General features: G+C 56.6%; 1 protein-coding gene across 2 annotated transcripts in view; it reads left to right on the top strand.

Annotated features, from left to right (window-relative positions):
• The window catches only part of HIP1 (huntingtin interacting protein 1), a 48,150-nt gene extending 34,439 nt beyond the window's left edge, over positions 1-13,711 (top strand). For both annotated transcript variants that reach the window (XM_032200891.1, XM_032200892.1), the window contains exons 8-31: positions 1,811-1,951; positions 2,283-2,340; positions 4,546-4,621; positions 5,018-5,149; positions 5,788-5,885; positions 6,252-6,324; positions 6,720-6,903; positions 6,980-7,068; positions 7,143-7,259; positions 7,425-7,526; positions 9,199-9,393; positions 9,668-9,815; positions 9,962-10,048; positions 10,254-10,361; positions 10,451-10,587; positions 10,713-10,823; positions 10,973-11,031; positions 11,259-11,352; positions 11,729-11,829; positions 11,956-12,061; positions 12,253-12,376; positions 12,568-12,629; positions 13,129-13,240; positions 13,683-13,711. In XM_032200891.1, the coding sequence (XP_032056782.1) occupies positions 1,811-1,951; positions 2,283-2,340; positions 4,546-4,621; positions 5,018-5,149; positions 5,788-5,885; positions 6,252-6,324; positions 6,720-6,903; positions 6,980-7,068; positions 7,143-7,259; positions 7,425-7,526; positions 9,199-9,393; positions 9,668-9,815; positions 9,962-10,048; positions 10,254-10,361; positions 10,451-10,587; positions 10,713-10,823; positions 10,973-11,031; positions 11,259-11,352; positions 11,729-11,829; positions 11,956-12,061; positions 12,253-12,376; positions 12,568-12,629; positions 13,129-13,240; positions 13,683-13,693 (2,525 nt within the window). In that variant the 3' untranslated portion in view covers positions 13,694-13,711. The remainder of the gene's footprint in view (positions 1-1,810; positions 1,952-2,282; positions 2,341-4,545; positions 4,622-5,017; positions 5,150-5,787; positions 5,886-6,251; positions 6,325-6,719; positions 6,904-6,979; positions 7,069-7,142; positions 7,260-7,424; positions 7,527-9,198; positions 9,394-9,667; positions 9,816-9,961; positions 10,049-10,253; positions 10,362-10,450; positions 10,588-10,712; positions 10,824-10,972; positions 11,032-11,258; positions 11,353-11,728; positions 11,830-11,955; positions 12,062-12,252; positions 12,377-12,567; positions 12,630-13,128; positions 13,241-13,682) is intronic.
• The last annotated feature ends 916 nt before the right edge of the window (positions 13,712-14,627 follow it).

Below are 14,627 nucleotides of genomic sequence, written 5' to 3'. Positions count from 1 at the left end.
GTTGTCTGAGGGCATCAGGTCTTATCTGTTTTCCGTGCACTTCACCACGGTTGTTCTTAGATGAACTTATTCCATGTCAGAGCCATTCTAGCCTCATCACAGCCCTCCTGCAGCTCTGTGTGGGGTCAGCTGCAATGCACAGCTCCACTCTCCCCCACATGCCTCTGGTTTTAACTCCCCAGCTTCAGGCTCCCACTCCACAGCCTTCCTCAGCTGAGTTTCTTCTCATCTTACTTGTGAGCTTGTGACAGTTTCTGGCTTTTATTAGTGGAGAACACAAGTTCCCCCAGGTACTTGCAGTAGTGCTGGAGCTGGAAGAGGTGTGGGAGTACCCTCTCTTCCTCATGCTCTCAGAGGCTGTAATCAGGCATGGAGGTAAAAACAAGTCAATCTAAAGTCTTAGGACCGTAATGTGCTTCTGCACACTCTAGCAAGGTTGGGTTTGGGACAAATTAAAGAAGTACCAGAGCAAGGCCACCTTAGGATGCATAACACCAGACTCTGAAGATGGTCCCCAGACACATACGGCAGCAGCCCTTCCTTCCCAGCTGCCAGGCATCCCTTTCCTAGGACTTGCATGGGAACACATTAGATATAATTAGATGTACTGTGGAAACCAGAGGCTGTGGTGCTCAAGACCTCACTTCGCTGGCCTCCAGCTCCCCCCTTTGTACTGTCATGTACCTTGGTAAGTGCTTCAGTAACTGAGCTGTGTTAGTGCTTTGTGTAAATGCACATGAAGATTCTCTTGGTTAGGCACCCTACACATGACCCTGATCCATAAAACGTGCCTCTAACAGTCAAGGAGTGCAGTGGGATGCATGTCCCCTGCAGTTATGTGGGATGCTCCAGTGTGTCTTGTACTCTGCTCCCTGCAGAGGATCCCTGCCATCTGCTCCTGGGTATTTCTGGAGCATCTCCCCAGCAGCACACACGGTGCAGCAGGATGCTCCACACACACCAGGAGTGCAGCCCCTGCTCCCGCCTGCCTCTAAATTGGAGAATATTTGTGCTGTCTGTTATTTACCCCGAGGCTGCTTGGTGCTTCCCAGCACAGAGGCTTGACAGATCTGTGTGCAGGAGAGGCTGAGCAGCACAGCCAACTGGGATTAGCACAGGGTGACCTGCTTTGTCTGCCACCGCAGCACGCTCCTGCCCTGGGGCTGCATCTGGCTTTGTGCACACTCACCTCGGATGCCGGTGATGTTCCTCCTGCTCCCAGAGTCATCTCCCAAAACAGGTGGTTGGCAGCCACCCCAGGGCTGGAGCATGCGCCAAGCTCCTTTCCACCTCTGCCTTTTTCTAGTATTTGTATCTGGTCTCATCCCTCAGGAGCTCAGCTGGGAGCTGAGAGGAGTCTCAGGGTCCCTGCACATGCTTGGGTGGGTTTTGTCCTGTTGCTCCCTGCTGAAGGCTGGCTCCGGACCAGGCACCCTCACTGTATGGTGCCAAGGAGTTCCCACACCAGTGTGGTGCCGGAGAGTCACAGGTGGGAGCTTCTGCTCTTGCTGAAGTTTCATGGCACAAACTGGGACGGAGGCAGCTACATGACGGAGGCTACATGACAGGCCATCAGGTCTCTTGCTCTGGGTGGCATTTCCGTGACTGCCCCAGCAAGCTGACCTGTGTCAAACACCCGGTTTGGGAAGAAATGAGCCAGCCACAGAGGGCTGTCACTATTCTCTGGCTGTAAAGGAGTGCAGACCATTAGCTCCAAGGCAGTTGTCTGTTTGGTTTACACAAATCCTAGCTCTGACAGCCTGACATTCCCTCTACCCCTCTGAACCATGTCCTTGCTCCTCCCCACCAGTGTTCAGCTCCCTGGACATGTCACGGTCTGTGTCGGTCACGGCTGCGGGGCAGTGCCGCCTTGCTCCGCTCATCCAGGTGATCCTGGACTGCAGCCACCTCTACGACTACACAGTCAAGCTGCTCTTCAAGCTCCACTCCTGTGAGTACCCCCCATGCCTCAGAGGGAGCTCAGAGGGGTGGAGGGGATGTGGCGAGCCAGCAGGCTATGCATGGGGCGACTCCGGGAACCCACATGCCCCCAGCCCAGCTTGCTGGGGCATCCTACATGGAAGCAGCCTGGCTGGCCACTTAGCAACACCCGGGTGTCTGCACTCTTTGCCAGTGTGTGGCTGGGGCTCCCCATTTGGACACCGGGAGGAGGACAAGTGTCCCTGCAAAATGCTTGTCCCTGCTGACAGGCTGCCCCTGGAGCCCTGCTTCTTCCTGAGGTGGGGACACGGAGTGAGGTTTATATCTGCTGCTTCTCCCAGGTCTGCCTGCTGACACACTGCAGGGCCACCGGGACCGCTTCTTGGAGCAGTTCAGAAAGTAAGTGGAGACCTGGGGTGCCAGCTGCCACCCCAGGTGGTGCTCTGGCTACCGAGATCTGATCAGGGAGCCCTGGGGTGCTGGAGCCCTCTGCACTCAGGCTCAGCAGCTGAGCAATGGAGGCAGAGGAAATGCATGAATTTGTCTAGTGCAGGGCTCCAAAATCAGCCTGCTTCAAATTCACTGCCTCTGCTTTGAAGCTGCTTTGCTGGAGTGGGGATGCTTTCACCAGGACACCCACTCCGTTTGGCTAATCCAATGCTATTGAATTACCAGATAACTGCATTATTAATTCTAAAGAGGCATTCAGCTGCTAATGGCATTTTGTGCGAAGCGCCAGTTGATGATTTAAAACCCTCAAACCCTTTAATTGCAGTTTTAACTGCAATTTGCAGTTGACGTGCTGAGATGAATGTCTCTCCGTCGCTGCTGAGGACCCAACCCTGCCCTTCCTGGCTTCACTGGAGGAGTTTGAACTACACAGCACCACTGCACTGCTGCCACTGAAAGCACCTGCTTAGCAAGGACTGAGAAGCTGAATGTGGTGGGGTGCTCATGGGCAGGTCCTAATTTTCCCCAGTTGCCATCCTTCAAGCTGTGATAGGCACAGCTTGAGGTACTGTTGCAAGCAACAGTGTCTGGTGTGCCCCTGGGTAGTCAATTTTGTAGTCTCTAGGCCCGTGAAAAAGAGATTTCCCTGAGTAGTGCTTAATTTCAAAAAAAAAAAAAAAAAAGGCAAACCAAGACAGCTTGTTAAAAGAAGCAGCAGAAAGAGAAAATCTTCAGGTGTTGCAGAGCTCAGGGTGTTGTCCTCTGAAGACCTGACTTTGCAGGCAAATTCAGGTCATTCAGCCAAGCAGAGGTGGCTTTTGAGAGGGAAAAACTGTCTTTTTGGGGGTACAGCTCAGAACAGGAAAAGGTAAAATTGCTTATGGCATGTGTCCTGTTGTCTGAGGCACTGTCCCAAATTAAAATATCAATAGCAGAGATTTTAATAGCAACAGATAGGAGTATAGGAGCAAATGGCCGGAGCCAAATCACATGTACCCAGTTACCTGGGAACTCACACATGCGATGTGCAAACACTAGTGAGCATGTTTATTTCCGAAAGCTCTGGAAAAAAAAGCTGCCTTGACATGGAAGGACAGGTCTCCCCTGGATTAGCAACTGCTCGAAAGGCAGGTGACAATTGATAAAGTTTTGTACCAGTGGGGTTTTCAGGGTAATTCCCAGTGACTGTGCTGGAAGCAGTGCTGTTCATTGTATTTTAAATGAGATCAAGAGCGAGCAGGCAGTGAAGTGCTATGGCCTGTGGTATGCAGTTATTTAGGGTAGTCAAAATGAAAACTGGCGACAAAGAGCAGCAGGGGCACATCACAGCACTGAGACTGCACAATATAGGACATCTCGATTCAAGGTCAAAAACTGCAAACCAGTGCCTGTGGGAAAAACACCAGGCACGACCATCAGTAGATGGCTAGGCTGTAAGCGGGTTCTGAATGCCCAGGACAGACCCAGGGGCAAATATCAACCATGCCAAGGGAATGGCAGCTCATGGTGGTGGCAGCACCAGGCTGAATGCCAGGTTGGCTGCAGCTTTTCTTCTTGCATAATACCAGGTGTAAAACCAGGGGTGGAGAGCATTTATCACAGGCTGCTCTTGGTGCCAGAACTGGAAATCAGGTTAGAAGGGAGGCAGGGCTGCTCATGGGGAGAATTGAAGATGATGGTGCAGATGTAGCCTCTATGCAGGAAGCCCTGACCAGCCAGTGGCTGGAGATATAATGGGAGCAGTGGGGCTGTTTCACAGCTGTTCACTCAAAACTACTATTTTGGCTACTGTCAGGACAGCGCAGAGAGGTGGCAGGGCCTCTGGTACAACCCAGTGCAGTGGCTCTCCCACGGTTTGTGGTCTTAGGTCCTTCTCTCTGCTCGTCAAATCCTGGGTTTATGCGAGAAAGCCTCTGGCAATCAGTGTTTACCAGCGGTGGGAGTCTGGGGGCCAGGGTCTTCTGACAACCTGCCATGGGTTTGGTGGTGGCATATGCTCCCGTTCCTTCCAGCACAATGCGGTGACACTGCTCTGGAGCCTGGCAAGGGTTTGTATGGGGTGTGCAGAGGAGCTGCCTGATGGGGATGTATGAGAGCAGTGAGAAACTGGGGTACACGGAGAGCCTTCCTTAACCAGCCTCTGTCCCCTTCCAGGCTGAAGGACCTCTTCTATCGCTCCAGTAACCTGCAGTACTTCAAACGGCTAATTCAGATCCCACAGCTCCCAGAGGTGAGAGCACCACGGTGTTGGTGCAGCCCTCGCCATCCCCATGGCTGGGAGCAGCAGGGAGGGCTGATGGCAATGAGCAATCATTGTCCAGAAAGCATCGTGTGCCACCTGCTTTGCTTCGTGGGCATGGTGGCAACTCAGGGCTTGTGGGGCCCAGGGCTCATCCCTGCATCTTCCTTGGGTCAGGTTCTTTTAATGTTCCTGTGGGATGGAGCTGCTTTCTGGCTGCACGCTGTCCCTAGAGGGCTGGGGTCCAGGATCCCTCCTCACGGCAGCATAGCTGGGAGGGATGAGGAGTGAAATGATTTTTCAGGTGTGATACAGGGCCAGCCATATTGGTAGCCCTACTGTGGAACTGGTCTTACACCTTCCAGCTGTGCTCTCCTCCCTTCCCAGAACCCTCCCAATTTCCTGAGAGCCTCAGCACTGTCAGAGCACATCAGCCCTGTGGTGGTCATCCCCGCTGAGGCATCCTCGCCTGACAGTGAGCCCATCACAGACCTGGTGGAAATGGAAACAGCGTCACAGGTAACAATGAGGCATGGCCCATGGCTGTGCCTATGGTGCTGCCCTCTGTCTCCGCACCCATCACTTTCTCTCTGAACTGTGCTGTCGCAGGGTCTCAGGCAGCACTGAGCGTCAGCACAGGGTGCTGTGTGTCACTGATGGGTGCTGCAGGGTGCCCAGTGGGGAGCGTGGGCTCCCTGCCTGTGTTTGAGTCAGGCTGAATGCATCCCACGGTGCTTCTCTTAATAGTTTGGTGCCCTCCAGTGATGGCTGGCTGGGGATGTTTTCCTTCCTAGCATTACCCTACAGCTTTCTGTGCTTGCATGGATGTTTCTGCTGGGAGAGGAGTTCTTTGCACCTCTCCATTAAGAGTTCTTCTTGTGCACTCAGCATTTTAAGAAGACAAATTAATGTGAAATGACTTTGGGGATTTGCCCTCCAGGACCACAGTTGCCCCATAGGAAGTGCTGGGATCTGCCTGTGCACAAGGCTATGGGGGCTCTGGGAAATCCAGATGGGCAGCATTTGCAGGCAGCAGTCCTGCTGGCCGGTGGGATGGCTGTGCAGTCCATTCAGGGACAGCAGGGGATGCAGGCTCCCGTTGCACAAGCAGGGGAGCAGCAGTGCTCACCTGGGTCCCTGTGCTTCTCTTCCTGCAGAGTCTGTTTGACAACAAGTTTGATGACATTTTTGGCAGCTCACTCAGCAGCGACCCCTTCAATTTCAACAGTCAGAATGGGATGAACAAGGATGACAAGTGAGTCCTCCGATCAGTGGGTCCGTGGCTCCTCCCGTCACTGGGTGGCAGAGGGAGGACGAAGCAGAGCGGGAGCTCCCCAGAACACAGCACCGCATCTGCCAGCAAGTGCTGTGGCTGCCCACACCCAACCCCTTCCAGGGGCGTGTCCCCACTTGGGCCATCTCAGGGCCATGGCCAAACCCAGCACAATCCCAGGAGCCCCAAGCACTCCTGTCCATGGGTTTCGGTGTGGAGCAGGAGGCAGAGCTGAGCTCAGCTGTCCCTGAGGACACAGTGGCCTCCATGAGGACCTTCTCTCCTTGTCTCCACATCCCTGTGTCAGTGCCAGGAGTACTGAGGTGGTGCCTGGTGTCTCCTTCCCAGGGACCGATTAATAGAGCAGCTCTACGGGGAGATCAGGACCCTGAAGGAGGAGCTGGAGAGCTTCAAGGCTGAGGTGGGTGACAATAGCTGGTTGGTGGCACATGGTGCATGCTGGCCACATCATCTCCAGCACCCTGCAGCTGTAGGCCCATGGACCGCATGGCGATACCAGGGCAGCTCACACTGTGAAGGGGCCAGCAGGGTGGTGAAGGGTGGGAGCTGTGACACTGCTGCCCCAGGGATGTGAGGCCCTGACCCTGTCCGTGTCCTGCTCCACACCTGATGGTTCCAGCTCCTCTGCAGCAATCTGTCTGTACAGAGCAGCCGTGTGGGGCAGCCGCTGTGCATGGGGAAGGGCTCCCACGGCTGCACAGTGTGGCTTACCCCACTGCATAAGGTCCATCTGGTGCATTTGGGGCTGCCGGGTGCTGGACGGTGCCAGGAGCTGCCCACCTGCTGTATCTGCAGAACGAGCGTCGCACCCTGCAGCTGCGCGGGCGCATCAGTGAGCTGGAGGCTGAGCTGGCCGAGCAGCGGCACCTGAAGCAGCAGGCGCTGGACGAGAGCGAGTTCCTGCGCACTGAGCTGGAGGAGCTGAAGAAGCAGCGGGAGGACACAGAGAAAGCGCAGAGGAGCCTGACAGAGATCGAACGTGAGTAGAGGGCCCGGGGAGGTTGGCGGGGGACCACAGGGCGCCCCCAGTGCTCACCTCACCCTGTGTGTGTCAGGGAGGGCACAGGCGAATGAGCAGCGATACAGCAAGCTCAAGGAGAAGTACAGCGAGCTGGTGCAGAACCACGCTGACCTGCTGCGGAAGGTGGGCCCCACAGCCACCCAAGGAGCATGCATCCTGGGCTGGGCTGGCCCCTGAGCTCCCACTGCTATCCCCAGAACGCAGACGTGACCAAGCAGGTGACAGTGGCAAGACAGGCCCAGGGTGATGTGGAGAGGGAGAAGAAGGAGCTGGAGGACTCCTTCCAGCGGGTGAGCGAGCAGGCTCAGAGGAAGGTGAGTAGGGCGCATGGCACAGTGGGGTTGTCCTGGGGATGGGGACAGGTGGTGGGGACAGGGATGGGGTCTCACACCCCAAGGGACCTTCCTGGTTGCACTCGGAGGGAAGCGGGTGAGTGCCCCACAGGGGCCAGCTCAGGGCGACCTCTCTCCTGCCCACAGTCTCAGGAGCAAGCCGAGGTGCTGGAAATGCTGAAGCAGGAGCTGGCGGCCAGCAAGCAGGAGCTGCAGGTCCTGCAGGGCACACTGGAGTCCAGCACACAGGTGAGAGCCCCTGCCGCGGCCATGCCGCTGCCACCCTGCTCCGGTTTCTGAGCCCAGCCCCATTTCCTCTCCACTAAGTCTCAGATGGGCTTGCAGCATTTATCTGTGCCCAGGAGAAAGGCAGGTCTGCCCATTGTCACAGTGCCTTGGCAAGGCATTACCCACCAAGGTGCCATTGGGCCAATAACCAGCTTTCTGTCCTTGTCCTTCCCAGATCTGGATGGGTTCAGTGATCGTACCATGGGGTTTAGCACTCATGTGTGAGGCTGCACCAAGCAGTGGTTTCCAGCAGCAGGGACTCCCAGCTCAGAAGGGACAGACTCAGGAGCTGATTGCCCTAGAGCCAGCAGGCAGCCTTCACCCCCATGTCCTATCTCCATAGCCTCTGATGGAGAAGCTGAACAGTCCACTCCTGTGTGAGTGAGGAAGAAATTGCTGGAATAAATCCTCACAGGTGAAAAAGCAGTCAGACAGGGTGTCGTGGTTTAACCCGGCCGGCAGCTAAACACCACACAGCGGTTTGCTCACCCTCCCCCCTCCCTCTCTGGGACGGGGGAGAGAAATGGAAAGTGAAGCCCGTGAGTTGAGATAAAGACAGTTTAATAAGACAGGAATATAATAATAACGATAATAATAATAATAATAATAATAATAATAATAATAATAATAATAATAATAATAATAATAATAATAATAATAATACAATTATGATAATAGTACTACTAATAATAATGTGTACAAACAAGTGATGCACAATGCAATTGCTCACCACCCGCTGACTGATGCCCAGCCTAACCCCGAGCAGTCCAGCCCCCTCACCCCGGCTAGCCACCCCTATATATTTAGCCACCCCTATATTTTTAGCATGACGTCAGATGCTATGGAATACCCCTTTGGCCAGTTTGGGTCACCTGTCCTGGGTCTGTCCCCTCCCAGCTCTTACTGCACCCCCAGCCTGCCTGTTGGCAGGACAGAGCAAGAAGCTGAGATGTCCTTGGCTTGGTATAAGCACTGCTCTGCAACAATTAAAACATTGGGGTGTTATCAGCAGTCTTCTCATCCTAAACCAAAACACAGCATTCTACCAGCTACTAGGAAGAAAATTAACTCTGTTCTAACTGAAACCAGGACACAGGGTGACTGCCTGCTGCAAAACGCTGGCAGGCAGCATGCCCTCCTGTCAGAGGCCTTTGCTTTGGACTCACTGCTGTGCCAGAGGGTCTGTTGTGCCTGTGAAGACATGGCCATTCGCTGCACAGGGCTCTGGAGGTCTCCAGGCTTGTTGTAGAGGCAGGGAGCTGTCAGGGAAATGGACCTGCCCTTCCCCAGGGTGGGCAGACAAGCTGCAGTGGGTCAAAGAGCCCTTCATCTGCTCATGCATCAGGATGACGACAGTCATCAGCTGATAAAAGTGGAATGGCATCCAAGGGAGCTTCAGCTGGCCCCACGCAAGGTTGTCCGCTGCTTCAAAGGTACTGCTGGGCTGCCTGGCATGGGTGATGCAGGGCTGCACTCTGCCCGCAGCTGTGTGGGTTGCAATGCATCAAGCAGCAGTGGTTGAGATGGCCTGGGCATGGACCACAAGCCACAAGCAATTCTCCAAATGCAAGGGTTCATGTCTTCAATGCCACGTCCTCAGCACAGTCTTGATGGGTGTTTTGTGCCCGGCCAGGTGGGAGCAGAGCAGAGCACCCGGATAGCAGACCTGGAGCAGGAGAGAGACAGCCTGAGCCGGGCGGCAGAGCGGTATGGTGAGGAGATAGCAGCCCTGCAGGCTGAGCTGCAGCAGCTTCAGGACACACTCAGCAGCGAAAAGGAGAGCAGCAAGAAGGAGCTGGAGACACTGCAGACACAGCTGCAAGACAAGGTACCCCAGGGGCACCGCTGTTGCAGGCATCCCAGCATCACCAGCAGTGCACCCGGAGCCAAGGGCCACTCCACTACAGTGAGGAGCCACATGGGGAGCAGTGTTCCATGGCACTTGGCTGCCCACTGCCGCACTGCTGGTCCCCAGGGACAAGAGCAAAGCCCCCGTGCCAAGCCCTGGCTGTGGGTGTTTGCCAGAGCTGGAGGCAGTGGAGGGGTGTCAGGGTTTGCCAGCTGGTGCAGTGGGGAGGGAGCCTGACACACTGCCTTGGCAGGAGAGCATGGAGCAGATGCTGCAGCAGCGCCTCGCCAAGGAACAGTTTGCTCTGCTGCAGGGCAGTGCACGGGAGGCAGAGAGGATGGTGCAGGATGCCCTCAGTCGCCTCGAGGACCCTGCTCACATCAGCTGCACTGGCTCAGCAGGTGAGCTCCCCAGTGCCCACCAAAGCCAGCACGTCCCAAACAGTGGCCTTGCAAAGCCACCCTCCCCAATTTCTTCTGGGATAGCCCAGCCATAGAGAGATGCTGTGCTGTACTTTGTTCAAGTCTTGTCTCTTGTGTGCCTGCAGATTACCTCCTGTCCAGGACATTGGCAGCCTCTGAGTGCACAGAGAGGCTGCAGGATGCACACAGAAAATACCTTTCCAATCATACAGGTGAGACACGGCAGCACTGGGGAAGGGCTCAGGTGGGCAAGAGGTGGCATCTCCAGGAAGCAGCAGGATGAGAGGCCTGGGCTGAGAGCCACAACCAAGGCTTAGGCTCTACAGAGCCCAAGTGGGAACAGGGGAAGCAAAAGTGAGAGCTAAATGGGTTCCTAGGCCGCTTCAGCTGAGCCTTGCGCCTTTTCTCTGTCTGCAGATGTGAGCAGCCTGCTGCCCTGTGTGGCCCTCTTTGCCCACCTCATCAGCGACACCATCCTGCAAGGCAGCGCTACCTCCCACATGGCCCCAGTGGAGCCTGCTGACCGTGAGTGCTGCCAGCTGCGGTGGGCAGGGGCCGGGGGTCTCTGGCCTCATGGGCAGCAGCACCCTCAGCCTCTTCTGTGGCGCTCACAGGTCTGCTGGAGATGTGCAAGCAGTGTGGCAGCGAGGCCATGAGCTACCTCAGCTCCCTGCAAGACCTGGATAGTGTGGAAGGCGCTGACTGCGCCGCGGTGACCAGCTGCCTGGGCCGGATCAGTGCCATTGGGGAGGTGGGTGCATGGGCATCACCACCAAGTGGGATTGGGGCATGGGGAGCAACTTGGGGCAAGCAGGGTGGTGGCACCTGTGGAGGGGCTGTGCCTCCCTTAGGCATTTTTCTCCGTCCTGTCCCCAGGAGCTGCGACCCAGAGGACTGGACGTGGAGCAGGAAGAGCTGGGTGATCTGGTGGACAAGGAGATGGCAGCTACATCCGCGGCCATTGAGACTGCGGCCGCACGGATTGAGGTGAACCGGCACTGCAAGGGCTGCCCCACGGGGTCACTGCATGCCTTGAGGCACCCTTGGGCACCGTGCCTCATGGGGCCACCTGCACAAGGCTGGGTATGGCAGCCAGGCAGTGCAGGTGGCTCAGCGTAGCTTCTCCCCTCTGCCAGGAGATGCTGAGCAAGGCTCGGGCTGGTGACACTGGGGTCAAACTGGAAGTGAATGAGAGGTGAGCAGTGGCCAGGGCATCACAGATTAAGGTACTGGTTTAAATCCAGGTGCTAAGAGAAGAGGAAGAAGGGTTTGGGGATGCAAGAGTGAGTTGGGGAGCCACAATGAGACACAGTGTTGCAGGGTGGGCATCTTCCTCAAGGCTCTGGGATCTCTGCACCTCACCAGCTGCGTGGTTTGCACCCGTGCCAGCCTTCCCACAGCTCACTGGGATTTATCTCACAGGATCCTGGGCTCCTGCACAGGCCTTATGCAGGCAATACAGGTGCTGGTCCTGGCGTCCAAGGACCTGCAGCGAGAGATTGTGGAGAGCGGACGGGTGAGCAGGCGGGCAGGGAGTGAGGGCAGTGTGGGCGGGCAAGGACTTGGCCAGCACGGGATTGCCACAGGAGTGATGCAGAGCTGTGTGCTGACAGCCAGGACAGCTGCCAGCATTGAGGCTGTCTGCCCTGGTCCTAGGTCTCTGTTTTGCACCCAGAGGTTGCAAATGCCATCAGCAAAGCTCTCATGCTGCACAGGGGAGCCCATGACACCTAGGGTTAGGTGTCTGCTCCACTTCCACATGTATCTCAGATGAAATCCTGATTTACTCTCGTCTCCTAAGAGCAGAGATTTGGGGACCCCAGACCCTGTCACCCTGGGGTGAGGACGCATCCCCTTGCTCCAGCATGTGACTGTTCCCTTCTCCTCTGCAGGGCGCAGCATCACCCAAGGAGTTTTATGCCAAGAATTCCCGCTGGACGGAAGGTCTCATCTCTGCCTCCAAGGCTGTGGGCTGGGGAGCAACTGTCATGGTGTAAGTGGCACCCTGTGGAGGGTAGCAGGGTCTTTGCCGTCCCCAAGGGGCAGGAGGTGAGAAGGGTGAGAGGGTATGAGAGAGCTGGCCCGAGGGATGCTCTAGCCCTTCTCTGTCCTCTTGCAGCGATGCTGCTGACCTGGTGGTTCAAGGGAAAGGGAAATTCGAGGAGCTGATGGTCTGTTCCCATGAGATTGCAGCCAGCACCGCACAGCTGGTGGCAGCTTCCAAGGTAGGAACACTGTGCCCTGTGTGGCAGAAACACCACTGCTCCCCTAGCTGTGTTCTGGGGCCCCCAGCAGGGTTGCTTGGGACCAGGGTTACCTGGTGGCAGAGTGAGGCTGGAGCTGGCATGCCAGGTCCTTGGCTTGGATTGTGGGACCTGGTGGGACATGAGCACGTACACCCTCTCGGCCCCGGCAGGTGAAGGCAGACAAAGATAGCGCCAACCTGGCCAAGCTCCAGCAAGCTTCTCGGGGTGTCAACCAGGCCACAGCCGGTGTGGTGGCCTCCACCAAGTCTGGCAAGTCACAGATTGAGGAGAAAGGTGAGCACGGGGCTGCAGGCCTGGCCAGCAGCACAGACCTGCCCCCAGATCTCCACTCTTTGCGCCCTCGGTGTTCAGTTGGCCATATCCACGTGCACAGTGGTTTCTGCCTGCAGCATGGGAGCTGCTGAGGAGGGCAGGTCACACTGGGGAGCAGCCCCCAAGGGGACACGGTGTTTTTGTCTCTGCAGACAGCATGGACTTCTCTAGCATGACACTAACCCAGATCAAGCGTCAAGAAATGGACTCTCAGGTAGGAGCTTCCTCTGCACTTTCAGAAACACAGCCAACATTGCATCTGGCATGTTTGGGCTGATGAGAGGGTGCCCAGGCTGTCCCAAGGCGTGGGAGCAGGGGAGAGCTGAGCCATTTTCTTGCTCCTGGTAAAGAGGCTCTTTTCCTCAAGCACCATTCCCAACTGCTGCCCAAGCAGGCCATGCAAGCACAGAGCATGACCAGCACCTGGGCACCAGGAGCTTGTGGGTGAAGCCCAGTGGACGAAAGTGAAGGCTGAGCTTGCCCAGGAGCAGCATGCATTTGTTCCTTGAGCTTTCCCCCATCCCTCAATTGCGTCTGAGCTAAGTCCCCTCTCCAGGAACTTTTGCTGTTGGAACATTAATGGGATGTACCTTGGTGATGGTGGGCTTGGTGTCAGGAAGCCCGGCACAGCTGGTGTGGAGCATGCAGGTGGCAGAGCTGGCTGTGCTGCAGGGACACAGAGTAGCAATAGCAGTGTGTGCTTTGTCCTTCAGGTGCGAGTGTTGGAGCTGGAAAACCAGCTGCAGAAGGAGCGGCAGAAGCTGGGGGAGCTGCGCAAGAAGCATTACGAGCTGGCAGGAGTGGCAGAGGGCTGGGAGGAGGATGGTGAGTACCCACCGGCAGGGGGTTGTGCACTGCAGGAGGGCAGCAGCCCGTCAGGCTGTATCTGCTGCTTCTGTCTGGGAAGCAGCTCTGGGAAGCAGGCAGGAGGGCAGCCCTGCCCACAGCCCAGGCAGTGAGCGAAGGCAGGGCAGGGATTTCACTGCAGCTGGAATAAAGCAGAGCCTGACAGCAATTAGCACGTGTGGCCAAAGCCATGGAGACTCTGGCCTGTGCAAAAGGCTGTGGAAGTTATCAAGTACCCAGGACCGGCTCTCCCTAGAGCCCCACCATCCCTGCTGGTCCCATTGTTCAGCCCTGGGCTCTGCAGCCAGCTGGCCCACATGCCACTGGGGTGCTGCTGCCCTGGAGCCACAGCATGTGAAACCCTGGGGTCCCAAGAAGAGCACATTGCTCTACATCCCCTTACTGTCTCTCCCCTTTCCAGCCACCGACTAGATGCTGCAGCAGAAGCAGCCAGCAGCAGACACCCCTTCGGTCGGCTGGGAACCCAGCTGGTGCATGCCCTTTCAGAAGATACACAATAAACTGGTGCAAAATCCACCCCGAAGCACACGTCCTCTGCGTTCCCCAAGAGCCGCCTGCAGTGCTGGAGGACCGAGAGCCACGTCGCTGCCAAGGGAGACCCTGGGGCCAGGAGCGAGGGCTCCCCAGCCACCCAACCTCATGCCAGCTGCAAACTGCACGTGTATTTATTAGAGCTGCTTGGGGGGGGGGTCTCTGGGGTGGTCTCTAACCCTTTAGTTTCATTGTTGCACGATTCTCTGACTGTTTGACCCAGCTCTGGTGGACCGGAGCATTCGGGTTTCTTCACCTCATTGCTGCTTCTCCAGCCTTAATGCGTTAACTGGCTCAGCGCAAACACCTCAAGGGAAGGAGCCTGCCTGGTGCAAAGGGCCGCAGGGATGCGGTGGGGTCAGGAACTGGCTCTGCTGGTGCTGCTGGGGCTAGCTCGGGGCTTGGTGCTAGCATGCTCCCCCAGCCCCAGCCCCCTGGCCTGCTCAGCTGCTAGCAGCAGCCAGGTGGTGGGTGAGTCTGTGTGGAAGCAGAGTGCCTTTGGCCCACCGTAAGGCCAGGGTCCCGTGCTGCTGCCAGGTCAGGGCTCGTTCACACGAGGCATCCTGGGTTGCTGAACCCTGGCGGTAAGAGCCATTGCTTCCTCCAAGCCCTGCAGAGCTCACTGGGCCCATTGGCAGCCCAGGCAGGTCCCAGCAGCAGTTCTGGGAGCAGTCAGCAATGAGCAGGGCTTGGGCTGGCAGTGAGAGGAAGGTTGTGACGAAGTTCCTGTCCCCGTGTCCCAAAGTGCCCTGTCTGGAGCAGTGCTTGGAGCAGAGGAGCTGGGCTGGCTGGCCCGGTGCAGCGCTATGCTGCC

The sequence above is a fragment of the Aythya fuligula genome, chromosome 20, assembly GCF_009819795.1.
Source record: "Aythya fuligula isolate bAytFul2 chromosome 20, bAytFul2.pri, whole genome shotgun sequence".
Lineage (NCBI taxonomy): Eukaryota > Metazoa > Chordata > Aves > Anseriformes > Anatidae > Aythya > Aythya fuligula.
This window is presented reverse-complemented; position numbering and strand designations above follow the sequence as displayed.